We start from the raw sequence: 23,375 nt of genomic DNA, 5'->3' as shown, positions 1-23,375 counted from the left end.
CCGGGGTACGTTTGCATGCCGCGTGCGGGGCGGTCCACCAGGGGGTGTTTGCATGCTGGCTCGATGTTGGCCGACGCCTGTCCGGAGCATGCTCCCCACCCCCGCTCCCCCCCCCCACCCCGCAAAATAAGAAAAAAAGCGAATCCGAGCGTCATCGTGCTTGCCGCCGCGCCTGCCCAACGCTCATGTTCGGAGGTCAACCCGATGGACGCCCGCCCCTCCCGATAGCAACCCCTGGCAAGCCCCGCCCCCCCCCCCCTCCCCGGAAGGCTTGCGGGGTTCTATCCAACGGCTCCTCCATCGGATTGACCTGACATATGCAGGGAACCTCCTGACTGGTAGGGGGAGCTCCATAGAACATACCAGAGTTACTTCCAAAAAAAAAAAAAAAAAAAAAGTCTCCTGAAGAAAAGCACCAGTGATACTGTATTTTGGATTTTTTTTTTTTGGATTTGTTTTGTTTTGTTGGACCGCAATTAAGCTTCAACTTAATTGAAGTGTGTGCAGATGATTGTGTGTAAGTGTACTTTTGTTCCATATATTGTGTACATCCTCTCTCGGTGTGGCACAGCATACTGTAGATGTGTGAATGCACCCGCGCATTCACACATTGAGGGAACATGGGCGCAGGTTGGGTCGGGGGCCCTTAGGGTCCCCCGATTGCTCCTCCTGGTGGTTCCGGGCTCCTGCGGTGGCTTTAGCAAAACCAAGGCCCCTCCCCCCCCCTCCCCCTCCTCGGAAAAAGAATACTCGCTTTCTTCTTATTGGGGGGTTTTACCGAAAAACTACACAATGGAGAAGATTGGAGTATTTGCTTGACCGGGCATATTTTTCGAGAAAATATGCTATTTTTTAATCTTGGGAATCTCCTCTGTTATGACTTGTTGAGACGGGAGCCTCCTATCACTCGTCGAGAAACGCGCGCTTGTTTCTTGCCTAAATTGGAAAGAAAAAATATTTCATTCACTTTCCATCTAAAAAATTGATCTAAATACATAAAAGTACAGCTTCTGTTCAGATATTACGGCTTTTTTACTATTTTGATCCCATTTTTTTGAGGAAAACAAATATTTGTTCCTATATATATATATATATATATATATATATATATGTAAAGTAAAAAGAGCGCTTTATCATATTTTGGGAGATAAACAACTTCTCGGCACTCGTGAAGCTGGAAAAATTTTTGATAATACAGCTTGAGTTTTCTTACGGATTCGCATCAAAAGCATCCACAGATTTTTCTCATATGAAGTCTGTCTTTGTTTGTAAAAAAGTCAACCTCATCGCGATAACGCCGACATCCAGAAATGACAGTTTCAAGTCAAATGAAGTAGGAAATAAAGCGAAAACGGCAAAACGAATGTTGGCGTGTCATTTGAGCTAAAACCTAACGAAGAAACTTTCAAGTTGTAACAATGACCCAATTGTCATTATTCCGAGTTTGGCTCTCTTCTCCGGCGCAAAATATTCTCGGAAAAAAACGCACTTCTTTTCCGGTGTGATATCTCTCGGCGAGTATCACTGGCGCATCAGGAGACGCAGGCGTTCGGCGGTATCGGCCAATAGCCCAAATCGCCAGCCCCCCCCATTGGCCCGCCTCTACGGAGCTCTCTCGACCCCCCTCCCTTCGGCCGGCGCCCCCTCGGCGCCAGCGTTCTCACGCGCCCGCCGGCTTTTCCGCAGAGGCTGCTGCGGATGGACCTTCCCGTGGCCGACGACAACACGGTCCACTTCAACTCCACCCTCATGGCGCTCATCAGGACGGCGCTGGACATCAAGATCGCCAAGGGTACGAGTCGGCCTGGGACGCCTTTCCAGGCTTATTCTTTACTGCTTCTGCTTCCCAAATTCACGTGTTCCCGAAGTCCTTTCGTAGGTAGAGCCGCTTTTTAGGTGTAAATAGCCCGATCCGTTCCAAGCCCCCCGAAATAATCCCGAACCCTTGAGGTGAATGTGATCAGATCATAAAAATGCATTGAAAACGCTAACAAAAACACATGAGTGCATCATAGTCAAAATGTATACCCAAAAGAACGCTCAACTGACTCGTTCATCTATGACAAAAAAAATGTTCAAAATGTTGCATTTTTGCCCATTGGAAAAAGAAAAGACTTGTACTTTTATTTTCTACACGGAATGTGAGATTTCATTTTTTTTTTGCTGAAAAATATTTAAAACTGGAGAAATATGACTTCTCGATAAATATAAGCCTTTTTATCTTTAACGATATGACCAGAACATTTGACTTTTTTCGCTTTCGTTTAAAACGACCCAAAAAATGGACCCCTCTCAGGCGGCGCGGACAAGCAGCAAATGGACGCCGAGCTCCGCAAAGAGATGATGGCCATTTGGCCCAACCTGTCGCAGAAGACGTTGGACCTGCTGGTCACGCCTCACAAGGGTAAGTTGCTCGATGCCCGTCCCCTTTCTGCGTGCCATCATCCGACTCACCAAGAGGACAGCTTCTTCCACTCGCTCGCTGCTTCGCATCCCCTGATCAGGTTGGCGACACTGCAATTTGATCACGTTTACCCACTGGCTCAAGCTAGTTTCCCGCCGTTCGTCCAGGCGCGATGACGTGATTGCGAAAGTCAACGCTTGGTATTTCTTTTTCATTGGCTCCCGCTATAAAACCGCGCGTTGAAACGATTGTCCCGCCGGCCAGAAAACCGACGCTGGGACGCGACTTTCGGAAAACGGCCACTAAACGATAGGGCTGCCGAAATCGCCGTACGGCGAATTCGTCTTCCGAGCCCGACCGCGGGACGGATTCATCTCCCAACACGGGGGCCGGCCGAATAACGTATCGGAGGCGTTTGTTTTCAATCCTGCCATCAGGGGGTGCCAACTATAGAAGATCCTCTATAGGGGTCTTTTCACTACAGGATAAACTGAGCGCTAGAAAGACAGGTCTCCATTTGTCAAATGGCAAAGGATCGGCGTGATTATTGAGTCATGTAAACTCACCACGCATGTTTCTAGTGGGCGGTCTTGTCAAACGGCCGCTCTGGTGCCGCAGGTTCCGTAGCGGCGCCGCTGTGAAAAACAACCGACCGACCTCAATGTTTTTCCGATTCTAAACTCTGGCGGGGATCTAGAGTTTTTAGAAAAACTTGAGCTTGCGGCCCCAAGGCCCGCGTCGGATTTGGCAGCGAGGTGGCTACGTTGTCCTTGCCGCTACCGTGAAATGCACTTAAAGCATGAATCGGTTCTTCAGAGTGACGGATAATTGCGGCGTTGTCACTAAAAGCGACAAGCGCCCGCCCGCCCGCCCGCTCGCCCAACTGCCTGCCTGCCTGCCTGCCTGCCTGTGAAAAGACCAAAGGCTTGACAAGTGTTCTGTGTCGTTTAAATGGATCCGAATGTTGCGCAGCAGACAATGAGGTCACTTCTCTTTCTCTTGAGAACTTACTGACACCCAACATACCGTAAATCACGTAATCTCCGGCACTGGCTTCTTCGATTTTCATTTGAGAACCCAGCAGTTTCTTCTCCGGGGCCCACCCTGATTCAATCGCCAGCCAATCACTGGGCACGCAGAAGAACAGCCATTCATACCCACAAACATACCTAAGGACAATTTAGAATGTTTGCTATCCCTAACGTGGATGTTTTGAAGACCGGAGTACTCAGAGAACACGCCACAGGCACGGGGGGGACTCGCAAAATCCACACGGCAAGACGATCCTGTGACTTCCGCATTGTGAGGCGGATGTGCTTGCCGGTGTGTAAACCATAACTCCGAAATTCTAACCCCGAACCCAAACCTTAATTACGATCTTTAAATTCCTCAGCCTAAGAAGTGACCATAAACCCTTAAGCTGTACCCCTAACCCCAGGCAACATTGTCCTGAAGAAAGCCCAGAAAGAACCTAGATATCCTCCTGAGACCTAGCCCATTCACTTATGACCAGCGGCGTGTCCGTTTTGTCAAAACACAAATGTCGACTACAGTGCACGCAAATGAACAGACGGGGTCTCAGCAACTTCACTCGATATTTTCAATACCGCTTCATCCGGAACCGTAAATACTGGGTGATAAAGTCCATGGCTGATCATGAAACAGAATTGACCTCGCTGTCCGACGCAACATTTTTTGTGAACTTGTGTTCCGATGTGTCTCCTCCCCCCACTCCCACCCCCCCCACGGCGCAGGGTCCCATCTCGCCCGGGTCTAATCTTCCAGGGTAACTTGTCATTTTCTCAGCAGCCACAGACTTGACGGTGGGCAAAATCTACGCTGCCATGATGATCATGGAATACTACCGGCAGAGCAAGACCAAAAAGCTGCAGGCCATGCGGGAGGAACAGGTAGAGCGGACCGTAGTCCCTTGTCCGGCGGGGCGTTATCCGGGGCCAAACTGTGGACAAAGTTCTTTATCATTCCTCCCAAGTATCTATGAAATGTTGATATCCTTTTGGGAAGCCTCGTTATCTAATATTGCACGGTGTCCCCAAATCTTTACTAGCATGCAAAATGTGCAAGTTTTGGCCCTTTTGCTGATAGCTCTTTGCAACGGGGTTGGGACTCACAAAAAAGACTTGAGTCGGTGTCATGATGATCCATTGCGCTTTTTTCTCTGTGGATGGTTTCTTAGGGAATACCCCACGGTTGGACTTCTGTATCTGAGGACAGTCCACTTTGAATGCCTAAAGCCCAACCATAACACAAACTCCAACGCGGACCCCACTTCTTTCACCCTCAAACCCTTGGGCGAGGGAGTTGGGATTGCGTTATGTCCAAGTTATTTGAGATTTTGGACAAAAAATAAATAAAAATGGGCGTGACCAGAACTTGAACCAGTATATTTCAGGAACTATCAGGTCAATGTCCACAAAAGCAAAACATTGTGAATTTTGTCCCAGCCCTAGTAGCAGGCTAACGCAGTGGTTCCTAATCTCTTTACTGGTGATGAAATGACCTATAATTTTTGCTTGCTGATGATAATCTGAACTTCACTGGCACCTGATTGACTCCCGCCCTTCGCAAAGCCTCCAGTCGGTCCGTCACTGACGTGCACGCGTTTTTCCAGCCATCGACAAATGACGGATCGGCAAAAATACGTAAAATGCTAGCTTCTGTTTCTTAAATCTCTTCTTGTTCACACAAAAGATAAGTCCATACTGGTGGTGGGCGTCGCATGAGTAATGACGAAACGGGCGTCGGTCTGTCACCGACAGATGCGCCTTTTGCTAACGGACGAGGAGAAATTTGAAAAGAATGCTTGACTAAGCACCGACGGAAGTGGAACAAGAAGCGATCGCCCTTTCGGACCCTCCGTTTTGCTTATGATTTAGTGTGGAATTCCTAAATGTCAAAGTCCGGTGTCCCGCACGTTGTCGAGGCTTTTCTGTCAAGCGCGGCCGATTCAATTGATTCGGATCATTTTCAAGATCCCGAAGATTTTGCCGAGGTGCCGATCGTTTGAATCGGGCGCGTTTGGGAAGAGAAACTTGGGTTCAAGTCTGTGACGTCACACTCACACACTGCGGACATAACGTCTGGGTATGCTCCTGAAGGCAACCGTTCCGCTGCACCGAATGGACAGCGTTACTGGTCCGTCCGCCTGTCTCGCCGTGTTTGGTCTCGTCCAGCCTCGCTTTTTGTCTTGAATTTTCTGCTCTGTCCTTGCTCTTCTTCTTCTGTTGTCCCCTGTCCATGTCGTGGCTCTGATGTCTCCCTTTATTCCCCCCAGGATGAGGTGGGATCTCCGTATTTGGTCAGTCCAGCTTCAACGGTCGGTCGGTCGGTCGTGTGCGTCTGTGAACATTTTTGAGTTGTCGTCTGTCCGTCTTTCCGATGGGATGTCGAGCGGTCGCTCCCCTCTGTGATCATTCCGCGTGGGCGTGATGTGTCGTAGCGAGCATTTCATTCAGCCCTTTCCTTCCCTGGCAACGGCGTCTGACTTAAACGGCCTGTGGCGGTCATTTTCATGTCCGTCGTCTTGTTTCAATGTCTTTTGTATGTGTGGTGAGTAGTCCCAAAGCTCCCGTACCTCCGGACCAGAGTTAAGGCTCATTTGTGGTAGCGCTATGGCAGTACGTACTTATGTTCATACTTACGTATGCGCGTGCAAGAAGGTACCTCTAAAATTTTCCTCGGGTATAAAGATTATATAGAGGGGGGCTTCAAATGTGTCTTTAAAACCTATTTAGCGTTTCACTTTAGGGTTTTGGGCATGTATTCGTTTTAGGGTTCTAACTTAGGTTTCCTGTACTGTGTCAAATGTATCAAACAAGGATTAGGGTTTTACGCGATACCCTTCGGAAAGTAAGCATATTCAACTGTTTCCGCTATAAAGGAAGGTTGTATTTTGACTTACAGGCCTGGATTAGAGTTTCAAAGGAAGGTTTAAGTTTGTGTTAGAGATCCAAATAAGGGTGGGAAATGGCTGGGTTTTCCAACAAAGTTTAGGGATTTGAATACTGGTTAAGATTTCAAACAATATTTGGATTGTCAAATTGGGATTTCAATCCCGTGTCGGGGTATGAATTGGGGCTAGGGGTTCGGGCCTTGGTTAGTTTTTGAATTAAGGGTTACGAGCCTCGGTTTGAAGTCCAGGTACGGAACTTAAATGAGCCTTGACATGTCTGAGGCGGCGTAGCCATGATTGTTGTTTTCCATGACAGGCAACCTTAAGTCACGCGTTGACCACATCAACCTTTAGAGTGTGTAAGCGTATCCTGACATTTATGTTTTTTTTTTCGTGTACAGGATCTCGCCAAGTCCTTACACATCTTTACCGTGTTTTACTGTATATCGGGCGCGGCTCACTTACCCACTGGGGTAAGTTCCCCATACAGGCTGGTCTGAGGTACTTTGGTTAAGACCCTTTTCCACTGCACTGGCCATTGGGTGATCATGATAGGTTCTTAATCCTAGAGTAGGCTTTACGACAGGATTCAGAATTTCCATCCATCTTTTTTCTACCGCCGTATTCCGGAGTCAGGTCCGCCTGTCAATCTCCGCTCCATTCATTTGGTGTCTCGGTTAGGGTTTCCGAAAAGATTGAGCCTTATTAAAAAGGGTTTAGGGGTTTCAGAGTCAAGATGGTCCCCCGCTGAGAGGCGTTTGCTTGTCCGCAAAGGTAGCGACTCTTTTGATTTCCTCCAGAGTTTGTTCAAGGTCACCAGAAGTCACTACAAGGTCATCAGAGGTTGCGATGGCTCAGCAGACGTTGCTTTTGGCGCGAGGAAATTTTGAAACTGAACGTGGTGGCCCCTGGCAACGTCTGGTGACCTTAAACAAACCCTGGAAGGGATCAAAAGAGCCGCTATCTTCGCGGACACTCGCCAGCGTTCGCCCTTCAGCTTTGTCAATAAGAGGGGCTGGAGACACAGAAAAGACAAACTTTATCGTTTATAGAAGGTGAAAGCTTTTGCCTTTTCCGACCAACCCGTTGTGAAGAGAGCTTCATTCCTGAAATTAAATGCCTGGACTAGGATTTTGCATCAAATCGTGATGCCGTGTATCCCAAGTGAGCCATTCCATCAATGTGAATACGGGCGTGCGTGCAGTGGAAAGGCGTCAAAGTCCTAAGTGAGTTCTGATCGCAGATCAGCCGTCTAGCCGGGGAACTTGACCTGGCCCCAGCCCCGCGCCGGTTCACGACGCAAGTGCGCGTTTTTGCCCCGTTTGTTGCGTTTTCAACACGTATCCAGCCGAGCCCCCGCGCCCCCCCCTTCCGTTTCCTATTGAGCCCGCTTGTGGTGTATCCAACACAGAACCAACCGCCGTTAATGTTTCAACGGATGGAGCCGCCGCCAGAGGGCGACGGCACCGACGGGCTAGGGGGACCGGGACTCAACAGCCTCCCCGGTACCCAGCCCGACAACGTCAACGGCATGTGAGGACCCCGTCCGTCCGCTCGCCGAGCGCCCCATCGATTAGCGCCCGCTTCGACAACCCCGGCGGCCTTTTGTCCTCGCAGACCTTCGGAAGGCGGCGGCATGACCGAGAGCCAATCGTGGATGACCGCCAAAGCCCAGGAGATGTTCCAAAAGACGGGTAACTGGAGCCCCGACAGGGCCTACCCCGACGAGCTCCAGGACGAGCGTCGCAACCCGCAGGTACGAGGAGCGCGATGTCGCACTGTTGCCGCGCGTCGAGGAGGCGTACGAGACTATGGGCCGCAGAATGCGCACGGAGGGCGGCGAATGGCCCCCGGGCCGCGGTTTGTAGACCTCTGGCGTACCGCTTCAGATTTTGATTTGTAGCGTGAGATTTGTTATTTTGTATCCGAGGAAGAAGCGCTTCGGCTTGGGGTATATCCCACTGAGAGCCATCCTTTTCCGATTTAGCGGACGTCTGTTTTTGCTCCATATCGTCTGACTTGTTGGAACTGACTCCAGGTGTCCACAGTAGAGGACGTCCTAGCGTCTCACGTGTTTGGCCGGGATGAAATTCATTTTGCTGTCTCGCCGAGACAAACCGGACACGATGGTGGACGCTCTCTTGCGATGATTGATGCCTGCTAGCCGCGGTTTTTGGATAGCGTTGGATCCGGAGTCAAACCGTTTAAGTGGAAGCTAGGTGCTAGCAAGCGTAGCGTAGTCCGAGTGTTTGGGCTGGTGGTTGTAGTCCCGCTCCAAACCTCAAGAGGCGACAGTGAGTGACCTTGTTTTCTGATGCTTGCGTTGTCATTTCATTGAGTCGTTCTTTTATTCTTTTTATTATATTTGTTTGAAATTATTATTCATTTAGTAGTTGAATTTTTGTGTCCTGATACAAATTTTGGACTCTGACATGATCAATTTGGATAACATTTCTTTCCTCAATAACTATTGGATCAGGAAACTTTGACTGAATTGGGTATAGGTATTTAAAAATACATTCAACATTTTGTTTTTTCTTGATCGTTATTTTGTTGTATTTCATGAAACTTAACCCTTTCACTGCTATTGACCGTTATAGACGTTAAGATCCCTTTTTTTTTTTTTTGCTGAGAGGGCAGTGAATTAGTTACAGTAATTGCTTTCTTCTGGGTTTTATTATTTTTTCTATTTGATTGTAGTTTATATATTTTGTACTTGCATTATTGAAACCCAATTTTATTTGTACATAGTTTATAGTTTATTTGTGTATAGTTTTCTTTTATATGGCTTTTGTATTTTTTCCTTCTCACGATGCCATATTTCCTTCTTCGTATTTGTTTCCTGTTCAAAAGGGAGCGGCCAAACGGTGCCTCCTTCCAAATTGTAACGGCATTGAGGCAATGGAATTGTGCTTCTTTAACATCCGTGCCGGTCACTTAGGCCCCTCCCACGGCCCCTTTGGGTCACGCCTCCTCTCGTTGTGTCCTTGCAGACGGTAGAGATGCGGGAGATGGGGCGGGGCGGGCACTCGGATACCGAGTCCTGTCACCCCGTGGATGGGCACGGGCGCACCCTCTCCATGCCCCGCCTCTCAGCAGACAACCAAGTGAGCACCTCCATGACGCCCACCCTCACTTCACCCCCCCCATCCTCACGCATCAACCCGCATGTGATATAGATGGATTAAAAGCCACTGCAAATTGCCGCTGTTCCAATTCATTTGCTCTTAATTTGAAAAGATAATGTGTTCTTCCTCCCACTTTAAATTGGACTCAAATTGACCTGAAAAAGCCATGCAACATTTTGCATCACAGTTTAGAATCACATTGCTTTCTGACTCAATTCTTTTGCTCTTAATTCGAAAAGAAAAATGGACTGTTCCTGTCACGGCTTTACAAATGAGATGAAAATGTCAAAAACTAAGGGCGTGCAATGTTTTGCAAGTCGCTTTCACACATTTTAGCAATGTTGCCTTATGTTTTGATGAATTTGCTTTCAATTTGAAAAGAAAATGGTGCTGTTCCTGTCACAGCCTTAGAACTGATTGAATTTGGTGAAAAAAGCTAAAGGCGTGCAATGTCTCGCATGTCACTTTCACACAAATTGGCAATGCTGCCTTGTGACTCAATTAATTTGCTCTTAAATTGAAAAGAAAATCAACCGTTGAAAATGTATTATATTAGATGAAAACGCAAGATTTCAGGCATGAACCTTTTGTCTCAAGTCGGCAGCCACACCATTACCATTTACATACCCTTCACGGTATGTCCATTTATAAAGACCCTTCTTTCAATTTTTTTTTAATGTCGCCTGTTAATATTACTGATTTTCCATTCATCCGTAATCCGAAATGATAGTATCTTCTGCCATCATTTCCGAGTACCGTATCTAAGCTTCCGAGACGCGGCGTATTCCTTTGCGTCCTCTGTAGCGGACGTCCATCGTTGCCCTTTATCTTTTGACTCGTGGGCGATACCCTATTAAGTCCGGGTGTCCTCACTCGAGGACATGTCGTACGTTCGGCCTGGGACGCCATCCCCTTTTCTGTCGCGCTGAGACAAAACGGACACATCGGTGGACACCAATGAACAGGCTTCATCCCATTCCCTCCCATCCCAGCCTTGGTGTGTCTGTACCTAGCGGTCGGCGCTGGGATCGACGAGGGCCCGACGAGGGCCCGACGAGGGCCCGACGAGGGCCCGAGGCGTCCGCGGCCCCGGCCCCCTACAATAACGTCTTGTTTGCGTCCCGCTGTGTTTTTGTGTCCCTTCCTCACGCCGCCCCCCGACTGGTTTGCGCGCGCGGCGCTTTGCGTGCTTGGCAGCGGAGAAGACACCGGCCTCGCCGAAATAACCCGAGTGTATGTACGCGCTCTCGTTTGGCACGTTGCACGCCGCGTCTGCTGTCGGGCCGCGGGACGGAACGCTCCCCGCCTTTCTGTTCATCCTCGCTATCGTTTGAATAGTTTTCAATGGACTTTTTCATTTACCTTGGCAGTTTTGTTTAGTCTTTCAATTGCGGTGTTTTTGTTCGGTTGCGCTACTTGATTCGATTGGAATGCGGAGGGAGAGCGCGTGGACATTTGGCGCCGTCTAGCGGCGCACTAAAAATATGTACGTTCTTGCGATCGATCACGACGGGTTATGGAAAGTTTTGTGATTTAATTGCTATTCGATTAAGAAAATAATACTCTTGAGAGCGCTGGTATTTTTTTCTGCTTTTCTTGTGTTTTTTTCCGGGGGGGTATGCTGAACTACTTCAATCGGAATTTTTTGTTCTATATTTACCCATGTTTATTTTTTATATACATATATGTTTTTAGATTTTTTTAATCACATGTTTATGATCATTGTCAAAAATGTGTTATTTTATCGGCATGACTATATTTTGGAGAGAGATTTTTTTTTTTTGCTCTCAATTTTTTTTTTGCATTTTTTGTTTTTGCTTTTTACTTTCATCATTATTTCATCAAATTAGAACCTATTCACTGCCAGCACAGTAAAAATGCATCTTGGACGTTACCAACAGTCATCGGCAGTGAACGAGTCCCTAGTAGTTGCTGTGTATTTACGAAATAGTATTTTCTTTTGTTTTTATTTTTGCATTTGATTGATTTCAATTCAAAAGTAATACAATGTGGTGAAATGGTGGTGTTTCTAAAATATGTGTGAATCCAAGCGGAAAGGTGGATATGAGGCCCAAGCCAAGGTCATTTCTTTCTTTTTTTGCTCTTTCCCTTGCCGCTTGGTGTGAATTTGTGTGCGTGCAGATGTTGCTTGTTGCATTTTGGCAGATGTGAGTTGAAAGGAACAAACGCATGGGTGGCAGGGAATGCAAAGGGTTTTAGCCAACGGTCGCCCGATGTCGTCATCTCGTCCAACAGAAGCGTTTCTTTTGCGCCTTTTGCATGCGGGGGGCATGGTCACGCTCGCTTTCCCTCGGGTTCTCCTCGTCCCGCCGACCCGGCCGGCTCGCCGGGCGAGCGTGGTCGCTAATGCTAAGGGAAAGAGGCTCCGCCTGAGCCAGATGGGTGCGCAAGCCGGTGCCAGAATCGGGTTGCGGGGGCACCCGTCTGGGTCACCGGGAAAACCGCCTCATCTTTTTACCGTGATTCGGTGCCAGTTCCGGTTCACGGTGGGGTTTCAAATTAGTGCTCGGGCTTGGCAGTCGGGGCCTCAAGCCTTATGATCAGGTTTTAAACAAGGTTTAGGGTTTCAAACCAAGGTAAATTCACATTTGGGGGCTGGGGCTCGGAATTTGAGTTTGAACTCTACTCTCATGTACGGGTTTTTAACAAAGATTAGGGTATAAAACAAGGTCGACTATGGCTTAAAGCATGGTTTGGGGTTCCAAATGATGGTTCTTAACCTTATGTCCAGGTTTTAATCAAGGATTAGGGTTTCAAACTAGGTTAAATTGAGGGCTTTGGAAAGAGGGGTTTGGAATTTGGGTCTCAAGCTTTATGTTCAGGGCTTCTTTTCAGATTTTAAATCAGGATAACAGTTTGAAACCACATGAACTTGATGATTGAAGGTTGGGTTGGGTTACCGGATCTGGATTTCAAGCCTAATGTTCAGATTTTGAACAAGGATTAGGGCGTCAAACCAAGGTAAATTGAGGTTTTAAGGTTGGGTTGGGGTTACGGATCAGTCTCCAGTCTTATGTTCAGATTTGAAGAACGATTAGGGTATAAAACTAGGTTAATTAATGGGTTTAAGCCCGGGTTTGGGTTATAAGCATGGGCTAAGGTTTCAAATTACAGACCAGTTAGGTGTGAATATTTGGGGTTAAAACCAATGTTGGCATCTCCAAATAAATGCTTGCGAAGTCTTGTTTTAGGTTTCAAATTAGGTTTGGGTTTCTAATGAGTTTAAGTGATCCTAAAAGTGTTTTAAGACAGGGTTCCAAGCTTTAGTCTTTCAGCAAAGGAATGAAATTTTGCAGTGAGGTTCAAATCCAAGGTTGGGGATTCAAGTTCACGCTGAGCTAGAATCAGAAATGCTGGCATTTCTTTCTTTTTTTTTCAGTCACTCAGAGTTGACAAAAACATGTCAGGCTCGCACCAAATGTTTCCGGAGATACATCCGTGACCTAAAGTGTCTTACAATTTCGCACCTAGAAACCGCACCTTCTGTGGGTTAAATCTTGATATGCTGTCCCCTAGGTTTAAAAACCTGAGCTCTAGTACCCATCTGGTACTGGCACCAGCTCAACGTAAAAGGATTTCCAAAAATGATCAGTGATCCAGATCCGCAGCTAGATCTCATCTACCCTTCTTCTCTGTCATCCTCAAATCTCATCCTGGGTCCTTCAGACCATCGCGGACACCAGTCCCATGCGACGCTCCACCTCCAGCCTGGTTCACGGACGCTCGGGCCGGGGCGTCCGACTGGACGACTATTCCCTGGAGAGGGTGGTGTCTGAGGAGGGACGGCACGGCGGCGGCGGGGGGCGGCGGCATCGGGATCGAAGCCATCGGACCTCGCAGCGATCCCTCACCAGATACACAGATGCTGACACGGGTGAGTTGCCACCAGGGGGTACGCTCCTCTTTGTCGACCCTAAAAGACGGTCCATGCGCACGTTAAGATGGGAGGTTCTCTCGATTGGAGGGGCTCTGGTGTGCGATGAACAAAGTAGACCAGTCTTCAACAGGCTCAAAATTAAGGTTTGAAGTCTGGGTTACGGTTTCCAGTAGGATGGAGTTTGATGTTAAGATTGGACTAGTAGGAAGGAAACCAGGAATGAGCCCAAGCAACGAGCCTCGTGGGTTTCCAAAAGCTTGGTCCTAACCGTTTGTTTCTACTGCGGAACCAGGCTTGGGCACAGACTTGAGCACCACCACGCAGTCGGGCGACCTGCCTCCCAAGGAGCGCGAGCGGGACCGGGGCAGGTCCAAGGATCGGCGTCACCACCACCACCACCACCACCACCATCACCACGGATCCATGGACAAAGAGCGCTATGACCGACATGACCTAGCCCACCGACACTCGCACGACAGACACTGGTCACGCTCGCCCAGCGAAGGTCCGGACGGACGGGGCCACAGACAGGTGGGCCGCACCCGCGATCGGGTATTTCCGCGGATAAGGGATAACGTTCACATACGAAATGGCATGGTCGGCAGGTATGAAGTTAATATAAAGTTATTCGCGTCGTCATCGCCCTTGCTCGGTCCTGGAACTGAACTGGACTCGAAAGGCGTGTCCCAGAACAGAACGGAAGCAGGATGGGAAAGCCTGAAGGGGTTTTGTTTTTAGCTCCCAAAGATATTAGATGTGAAGTGTGGGATCCGAGGCAAAGCGATGATCTCAAGGTCGCGCATGTTAATGTTGCATGTATGCAAGCATACTGTCCCGAAGCCATGGACGCAACCCTCGGCCCTCCCGATTTTGATTTTTCCTGTTTTGCTATAGGGCAGCAGCTCGGTCAGCGGCAGCCCCGTCCCCTCCACCTCGGGGACAAGCACGCCGCGGAGAGGCCGACGCCAGCTGCCGCAGACCCCCGCCGTCCCCCGTCCCCACGTCACCTACTCCCCCGCCGTCCGCAAGCCAAGTTTTGGGCCCCCGGGACCGGGCCGCCTGCGCTCGCCTTCCCCGCGACACTTCTCCCCGCCGGACCACGACAGGGGGTACCACCACCGGCCGCCGTCCCGTCAAGCCTCCCCCCACCATGGGGGCTCCTCGTCCAGGCACGGTTCGCCCCGTTCCCCCAGGCACCAGTCCCCCCGCTCGCCTATTCACGGTTCACCCCGCTCACCGCACCGAGGCCGCTGGAGCGGACCCCCGTTGGGGGACGGTCTCGAGGGGGATGGGCCCTACTACGAGCGCGACTACGAGTACGAGCGTCACCACGAGCCCCCTGCGTATGAGCAGAGCCTTTCCCACGGCAATCCACACGCGGGGAACCCCCACCCCCGCTCGCCGAGGACTGCCCGCCACGGGCCCCCTCTGCCGCCCCCTCACCCGCATCCTCGCCGGGTGCCCAACGGCTACCGGTCGTCCTCGCCTTCCCCGCATCGAAGAGGGCCTCCCGGAGCACCTCACCCGCACCACCGGCCCCCTCACGCCCGCGGACCCCGCAAAGGCTTGCACGAACCTTACAGTGAGACAGATGAGGACGACTGGTGCTAGCAACCGGATCAGGGCGGAAACCGTAGGAGGAGAACGGCAACGTCGAGGGTTCTGGCCTCGCATGCGTAGACTCGATGGGGGAGGCGGGGTGCGGGATCCGGACATCCTCCCGAGGACCCAGCCTTCGGCCGCTGAACTCCGTGAGTGAGAGTGCAGGGTAGAGACCAAGGAAGAGACCGGGTGGCAACGGTGCTTCAGATAGACCCGCAAACGCGAGAAGGCCAAGGCCACCGGGACCACGCTCTCCAGGATCCTCCGCCGGGGTTCCGAGCGGCTGGTGGAAAACCCGGACGTGCGGGTCCCGCCGAACGGTCGGGGTTTCCGCGGCCGAAACCGCTCCTCGCCAATGGCCGAATCCTTCGTTTTCTTCAGGTGACTCGCTGTCCAGTCTGCTTCTGAGAACTCTCCAAGCGGGCTTTGCCGCCTCCGCTCACGTTTTTACGGGACATGAGGTCCTAGAAGGCCAGGCTCTTCCCCTCTACCCAACCAGACTCTTACACGCCAAGCTTTGCCTCCAGTAAAAAAAACAACACTCAAGAATTTAACTTTTACACGAGAAGAAAAGGGAGAATAATCACTCGATCTTGAACGTATTTTTTTCCCGAGGCCAGAACCAGGAAGCTCCGCCTATTCTGCAAAAACCAGCCGATCCCAGCGCTGGGTGATATTTGATGAGTTTTATCATCTCTGTTTACTGTTACAGACTCTCTCTGTGCTGGAATGACGTCACTTCCTGTCCGGCGGGGGAGTTGCTGAGCTCTGCGTAAGCCCCGCCCAAGCAAAGCCCGACAGGAAGTGACCTAATGTGGCAGAAAGTGCGGACCAGAGTAAAGAAAGGACAGGCTAATTTATTCGATATTTCTTCTCTCGATTCTTCTCTCTCGTTCCTCTTCTTGGACATTGAAAGTTTGTGTTCGCTCCTTTGACTTTTTTTGGATGGAAACCTGCATGATTGATTCAACACATACTCGAGAGGAAATGGAAGCCCTTGAGGGTGTGGGGGGGGGGGGGGCTTTACGGGAAACTTGCATTTGCGTTTACAAAAAGAAGCTCTCTTCTCTCTTGCGTCGTTTCTCCCTCTGACTGTTGCTTGCCAGCTGGAAGGAAAGCTGTTTCTTGGTGGGGTCTGGGATTATCGGGGGGTTCGCCAAGAGAGAGACCGCGAAGCGAACTTCCTCCGCCCGCCATTTAGTATTGTTCATGATGATAGTCTTGATAAAAATGTCCATGCAGAATGACAATGATGTTGATGATCGTTAGCGCTGTTGCTGTAGAGATGTTGTCACGTTCTTTGTTATCCCTTCAAGTATGCCAAGTCCATCTTGTTTACATCCTTCAAGTCAGGGGTGTCCAAATGTTTACTTCCAAGGTACACGTCCCAAAAAATGCTTCACGTATATTTACCACATCGAAAGTTGTCCATCAGTTTAGATAGGTCCGTGGTAAAAAGGACATTGTTTTATATATATTTGATAGACTGCTTTTACAAAACTGCCTGGTGAGAAAGCAAAACCTCAAGGATTTTTCTGGATTTTTTGGCGGTCCCGCCGGAGTGCCGCGATCCGAGATCCGCCCTTGTACGGATCAGCAACATTCTCCACACGAAGAACCAAAACGAGCAATCCCGGGCAGCGAGCCACTAAAAATTGGATGATGGGTCGCAAGCGGTCCCGCCGTCGTAGTTTGGACACCCCTGTCTTAAGCCGACGATCGCGGGTCCCCGGCTGGCGACGTTTCAGGCTGGCTCGGGGGGGGGGGGGGGTCGGGAACTTCTTTTGGTTGCTGCCCTAACACCCAAAGACGAAAATGGTCGCGGAGGGCGTCGGGCCCTCTTTTTTTGTAGCTTTGTTTGCAACCTGAGCAGCACAACTGCCCGATTTACACCTCCGCTTTGGTCCCTTCCGCCCTCGCAAGGACACGTAGACCACTTCCCGTCTCCTCTGTCCTAACGGTGACCTCCTGGGCCCAAGCCCTCCTCTCAGGTCCGGGCAAGGTACCACGCGAGGTTGTAGCACAGCCGAGTACCACTCCGCCGAAACCCGACATCGGTATTTCGGGCCTGTCACCGCTCGGCTTTCGTTCGGACTAACCTGGATAAGTTGTTGAAACCCTTGTTTTCATCCCGTCTTATATAGAATATTCCAGAAGCAGATAATATCTCCTCAGTCTACGTATGTTAACTGTACCCGTAGCTCTCGATAGCGTTTTAGAATCAGTTGCCGCTTCTCAACTTGCACTCATGCAGATCCTAGATCTCCCCCAAACCCGCAGTCTACGTCTTTTGACTCTATGCAGACCTCGAGAGCGTCCGCACGGTTTCCGCAGGAAGCGTAAGACCTGCATCCCCGGACGGAAGGCGCCAAACGGGTGGGGGCGGCGCACTTGCCCACCACGAGGCTCCTCCTGCACCCTTCGCCTCCTAGTTTTCTCGGCACGACATGCGTCGCCTCCAAGGCCTACGAGTAGAGCACAGACTTGCTAGATTTTCGCTGTTGTTTGGGAGGAAGCGAAAGGGCACAAAGTGGAACCCCGTCTGCCGATACTCCCCCCAGAATTCTGCACCCCGACAGAGCCGCGGTGCCTTCTGTATCAAATTGACGCGGGTCATCCGGCACCCGGCCCCTCTCGGCCCTCGGCGGGTTACGCCCGCGGGTGTCGGTTTGACCTAGTTTGGGCCTTTCATCTTGATGCATCAAAGACAAAGTATTAAAAAAAGCACTAGAAGGCTCAAAATTACGACCGATTGTCAAAACAGGTTGAGGTTCAAAACTCAACCGTCGTCATTTCTAAATGCTTGCTAATGGGTGCTAGAGTTTTATACTCGAGACCTGTAGAACCAACCTGACACGAGGCCTCATTTGTAAGGGGGTCCAGTTGTCACCCTTGGCAGGTGTACCACTCTGTGACTTTGGGCCTCTCTGCATCTAAAATGCAAGGATTTCACTATTCCCTCAAAAAATTGTAATAGACACCGCCACGTAGAGGTCTATAAAATGGGTTTCTGGTTTTGATGCATCAAAGACAAAGCATTAAAAAAAAATACTGGGATGCTAAAGGTTTTATAGATTGTCAAAACAGGTGGAGGTTCCAAACAGCACCGTGCTGTCATTTCTAAATGCTTGCTAATGGGGACTAGTTTTTTTTTTTTACTAGAAAACCAACCCGATACTGGGTTCATGAGGCCTCATTTATAAAGGAAGCCGGTTGATGCCCCGGGGGTTTGTCGGGCAGGGGTACCACCTGGTGGCTTTGGGTCCCTGCGAGGATTTCCCTATTCCTTCGAGAAGTCGGAATTGACGCCCTCGCATAGAAGTTGATAAGATGGCGTCAAAGCACCGCTTTTCTGTTTAAAAAAAAGGGCTTCAAGCTTTCAAATAGCAGCTCTTACCCTACTTTAACTTAGTTCCTTGGCACTAAGGTGCTCTACTTTATGACCGACAAGGCTTTGGCCTAAGCATCGAAACGGCGAGCGTCTCGACGAATAACGACAGATAGGTTCCAAGGAAAACACGGCAAATTTTTGCATTCCGTGGAACACCGAAAGGCGAAATTTGCCGCTTTGGACCGTTGGTGTTTATCGGAGGCTCTAAAATTGGGGAACAAAACCACCTCTACGGCCGTGGCTCTCCACTTTTTGTCTTTTAAATCAAGCGTCCCCTGTGAAATGTTTTTCAGCAACGTACCCCCTAACCTACTGGAGAAACCTCGTAAAACTGTCACGTACCCCCAAAATTTCCTTCCCGTACCCCCCGGGGTTGGCGTACGCCTATTTGAGAACCGCTGCTCTACAGAACCGTTTTGTCTTTTTTTGGACTTTGACTGTACTTTGCCGGGGTTTCTTTGGAGGAATTCTCCTCGGAGCCAAAAGGTCTGGAAGCTCGGGTCTGGTTTGGCGTTAGCGTCGCGGGGATGGGCTTTGGCGTTGCGGGTCAGCGGCGTGAGGACCGTCACGCAACTCAAGGGCTTTTTGCAAAACATCACCGGGTTTTCTTGTACACTTTCAGTGCTGCCAAATGTCCTGCTTATGTAGCTCAAGGCAACACGTGGCAGGCGTGCGTGCGTGCGTGCGTGCGTGCGCGTGTTGGGCCGGGGGCGGGGTTAGAGGGCAGCGGCCCTTCGCGGGGGCAGGGAACGAGTAGTCCTTTCGCACAAAAGGCACTGGACCGCCACCTCATCTCACGCTATGACATCGTCGCCGCTATGATGTCGTCACTGGGGCCCGACATTGTCATTTTTGCCTTTTTCCGTATAGCAACCCATAAAAAGACAAGAAAATGACATGCAATTCACTCATTCGCTCCCAAAGACGTTTTTTAACGTTTTTTTTGTTTGGTTTTTTTTGAGAGGGGTGGCTAAGAGGAAGTCTGAAATGGCCGGTACTAAAAGAGATGACAAAATTTGAATCCATTACTTAAAGTTGTTCAATACTAAGGTAATCGATTACTTTAGGTAATTGAGGTACTGAAGTAAACTAATGAAGTGTTCAAGTAATTGCAAAGTCCACTTACTTGATTACCTCCATTACTCGCCAACACTTGGAAATTTTGAAAAAAAATGAGTACCTGGGATTAAATGTACGGAAAGAAAAAAAACGTAAAAACACGTCTTTGGTGTTGAATGAGTTAAAAAAAAAATCGGTATGTTATGGACCGATTTTTGCCAATTTTCCTCTGCTGTGCAGTTAAAGAAACCGCAAAGTATTATCAAACAAAGGTGTTAAATCATCTTTTTTTTTTTGTAGTTATATGTTTTTTTATGTTTGTCAATGAATCAGCCAATCAGTGTTTTTGTTATTATTTTTCTGAACTTTATTCATACGAGTTCAATGGGTCGGGCCCCAGTCATGAACGCGGCATGATGTCATCACATGTTGTCACTACTATGATGTCATCACGCGATGTCACTCAGAGTGCGTGCGTGCGTGCGTGCGTTTCTGTCATATTTGCCACGACTGATGTCTTATTTATAAAACAATTAGAAACAAAAATATTTCGAGCTTCCTGAGAGTGCAGTCAAGACAGTATTAAAATATAACGTATATATTAGTGTAACTCTGTACTACATTTTTGTTTAACATTGCAGTATTATCAATAAGACATACATTTTATTGTTATTTCTGGCTAGTGATATTTTTTTTATTGGCAAAACATTTTTCGATATATTGTAGTAGTCGTTATTTAATAGTCGCTAGTCTATGGATTTCTATGGGAATTTTTTTTCTTACTTTTAATTGTGGTACTATAAAGGGAAATTGTGTATGTTATTCAATTTTTCATTTTTGTCGTACTTTGGATTATTCTTCAAACAGACCCCTAAATTTTTGATTCGGCACCAAAATTGTCAAATGACGCACTGAGGTTCAAAAATTGTGTGTATGTGTGTCTTGTTTTTGCTGCCAAATTCCAGATTTGACTGTTTGTGGGGACCTTTTGGGTGCACCCCGCAATTTCAGACGTTTTTGTGAGGTTCAAGTCTTGCTTTTAGAGTATTGGATTTGGGTTAGGGGCTAAGAAATGTATCATGTGACTGGAATGTCCCCACTACGATAGAAAAACCATCGCGCGCGCGTGTGTGTGTGTGTGTGTGTGTCCTTCACTGCCCACCCAACGTCCCATCGTCCATGCCGACTCTGTAAATTGCCATGTACACTTTAAGCATAAAGATTTGTCCACGGAGAGTAATGACGTCTGTCCTCGTCTTGCTTCACATAAAAATTCAAAAATAAAAATAAAAAAAAAATCCTTACATGCAGTACTCCTTATGGCCACACGTGGGTGGTCTTGGCCGCAATGTTAATCCAATCGATTTCCGAGACCCAGCCAGCGTTTGTGTCCAATGTTTTGTCTCAGCAAGAGAGACACGAAGCATCCTCGGGAAAGGCCAGGTTGTCCTCTATCGAGGACACCGGGGCTTCTTTGAAAGAAAGAAATGTCCATTGCATCGGACACACAAAAAAAATAGTCTGTCTCTCAGGAGGATATTTGATACCGTGAAAAAACGAATGCTCGCAAATAATTGCCTCACCCGGTATGTCTCCTCCTGTCACCATGGCAACCGTCCAAGTTCAACACTTCAACAATTCCGTCGCATGATATAGGACAAATTATGGAAACGTCTTCACGACAATTTGACATGCTACATGTTTCACCGGTACGGAAAAATCGTTTTTTGTTGTTGTTGTTTTGAGTTATTTTTGTTGCAGAACTTCTACAAGAGGACGAAAACGTAGTTTTGTTCAACAATAAAAACATCAAAACAGTTGATGACTGAAATTGGCAATAACATGAAAACGATTGGGAGTAAGGGGCGGGGCTTGAAACTGGGTCACTTTGACCCAGAGCAAAGGCAGGGAAACTTTTGCTTCACTGTATTTTTTTTTCTGAATTCCAATCTTGAAAATTGGTCGACTTAAAAAATCTAAAAATTGGTCTGGCAACATGAAGAGGGCGAAAAATTTGTCGGGATTTCGCTGTGCGAAAATAGTTGGAATCAAAAATGAGAAACACAGGAAGCAAGTTGCATCCATCTTGCCATCCGTCCGCCCATCCATTCCATCACCATGGCAACCATCGGACCCAGTAGAACCTGAGCCAGTGCCGAAATGGAAACTCACTTAGCAAGTGGGATTAGGAAAAAAAAAAAGAAGAAGAAGAAAGCATACATGGCAATTTGAAGCGAAAAAGTGATCGTCTTTAATTCAATTACAGATTTTGCATGTGCAACGTGCATGCCACTATGTGGGGTAAACTTCAGGAATTACAAAAAAGAAAAAATAGATATATACATATACATATATATACATACACATATATATATGTATATATATATATATATATATATGTGTGTGTGTGTGTGCGAAGAAAATAAATATGTAAAAATATATATATAAATAGATGTTTTTAAGAGCAACGTGTTTATTTATTTCCTTCTATTTTTAAAAATGAAAAAAGGTCAACAAAAAAATTTAAATATTTTTAAAAATGGACCCAAAAAAAAAAAAATCCAATTAAAAAAGTTCAATTAAAAAAAGAACCAAAAATCTCAAAATAGATATTGGTGATGAGCTCTAAGATTGTTTGTTATTTCACGCGGGCGGGCGGGGGGGGGGGGGACAACCAGAACACTTGGGACAATAAGGAAAATATGAAATTGAAAAAAAATACGCGGGCAGTGAGCTGCCTCAATTTTGGATCCGCTGATGTTTTGTTACCGGCTAATGAAATCTTTTCTTGGCTTTCTCCTTGACTCACGTGCTCTATCTCTTTCTTTGTCTGTTTTTTTTTTTTTTTTTTTTTTTTCCTTTCCGCCCGCCATTTTGTTCTCTTTGGGTTTCCGGATCTTTCTCTGCTGTTTCTACCTGCAGTGCATTTTGTAATTTCCAAACGAGACTCTTCCTAAGGACGCTGAATAAAAGCAGAGAGAATGCATTGTACCAGCTCCGCCTCTGTTCTCATGGGTTTTTTTTTTTTTTTTCTTCATATTAACTCCCAAGAATCTATCCCTGGAAAGACACAGGAAGTCATTTCTGACATGTAGAATTTTGTCCTAAGAACCCATTTTTTTGGTATGACCTGTTTTATTTCGGAATGAGATTTGGTAAACATCAGGAGACGTTGGTCATTTTTGGCATCTAGACTTTTGAGGATTCTGTCCTCGGAGCGCTTATTTGCTACAATTGACCTCCAAAAAAATGTCTCAGCGCCAAAAAACGGTTTTATTTAGGACCATGAAATGGGTACGCGCATGAAAATTCTAAGGAAAGCTTTTTTGGAAAGACGCAGGAAGTCATTTTTGGCATCTAGAGATTTCTAGAGAATCTAGAGAATGTTGTCCCAGGGACCGTTTTTTCCCAGCAAACGATTCAAGAAAAGACGCAAGAAGTTGTTTAATTTGAGTTGTGATTGCATTCAAGGTCAATTTTGGCATGCTGAACATTTCAAATTCTGCCTTTTTTGGTTGTTTCCGCGTATGTCTCTCCCCCCAAAATAAAAACAAGTGTGGACGAGGCACGACTGACGCGGCAAGTCTGCCATTTTGTCTTAGGCTTTTGAAAATTCATTCCCAAGAGTCTTTTCTGAAGCAGAGCCGCTCCAAAAAGTTTGCAAAGGTCCCGCTTGCATTCCGTCGTTTTCAGCGAGACAAAATGTCCTGGCGCCCCCCATCGGCTGGCTTCCTCATCCCCCATCTCCTTCCTCCTCCCCGTCCCCGCGTGCGTCCGTCCCGACGTCAGCGATATGTTCCCGGCCAGACGCAGGCTTGCAAACGCCTACGCGCCGTCTCGCCCCCTCCCCTCCCGCCCCTGTCACGTTTTATCGGCGCTTCTTCCTCCCTCTCACATCTGTCCGTCTGTCTGTCTGTAGCCCACCTCCTCTCACACACGCTTCAAAATAGCCCCCTCCTACACATTCTGTTGCAACGACG

The 23,375-nt window shown here is 48.1% G+C and overlaps 1 protein-coding gene across 11 annotated transcripts in view; it reads left to right on the top strand.

The window, feature by feature from the left end:
- cacna1ab (calcium voltage-gated channel subunit alpha1 Ab) overlaps positions 1 to 22,386 on the top strand; it is a 63,156-nt gene extending 40,770 nt beyond the window's left edge. For 4 of the 11 annotated variants that reach the window (XM_088418793.1, XM_088418784.1, XM_088418783.1 and 1 more), the window contains 10 exons: positions 1,687 to 1,792; positions 2,297 to 2,404; positions 4,211 to 4,314; positions 5,700 to 5,723; positions 7,729 to 7,850; positions 7,935 to 8,073; positions 9,311 to 9,424; positions 13,133 to 13,340; positions 13,636 to 13,874; positions 14,238 to 22,386. In XM_088418793.1, the coding sequence (XP_088274919.1) occupies positions 1,687 to 1,792; positions 2,297 to 2,404; positions 4,211 to 4,314; positions 5,700 to 5,723; positions 7,729 to 7,850; positions 7,935 to 8,073; positions 9,311 to 9,424; positions 13,133 to 13,340; positions 13,636 to 13,874; positions 14,238 to 14,954 (1,881 nt within the window). In that variant the 3' untranslated portion in view covers positions 14,955 to 22,386. The remainder of the gene's footprint in view (positions 1 to 1,686; positions 1,793 to 2,296; positions 2,405 to 4,210; positions 4,315 to 5,699; positions 5,724 to 7,728; positions 7,851 to 7,934; positions 8,074 to 9,310; positions 9,425 to 13,132; positions 13,341 to 13,635; positions 13,875 to 14,237) is intronic. The other 7 variants (XM_088418786.1, XM_088418785.1, XM_088418789.1 and 4 more) reach the window with 5 other exon arrangements.
- Positions 22,387 to 23,375: the final 989 nt, after the last annotated feature.

Source organism: Hippichthys cyanospilos, chromosome 7, assembly GCF_059441005.1.
Source record: "Hippichthys cyanospilos isolate Australia breed blue-spotted pipefish chromosome 7, RoL_Hcya_1.0, whole genome shotgun sequence".
NCBI classification, from domain to species: Eukaryota; Metazoa; Chordata; class Actinopteri; order Syngnathiformes; family Syngnathidae; genus Hippichthys; species Hippichthys cyanospilos.
The sequence above is the reverse complement of the archived record's forward strand: the minus strand, read 5'-3'. Positions and strand labels throughout refer to the sequence as shown.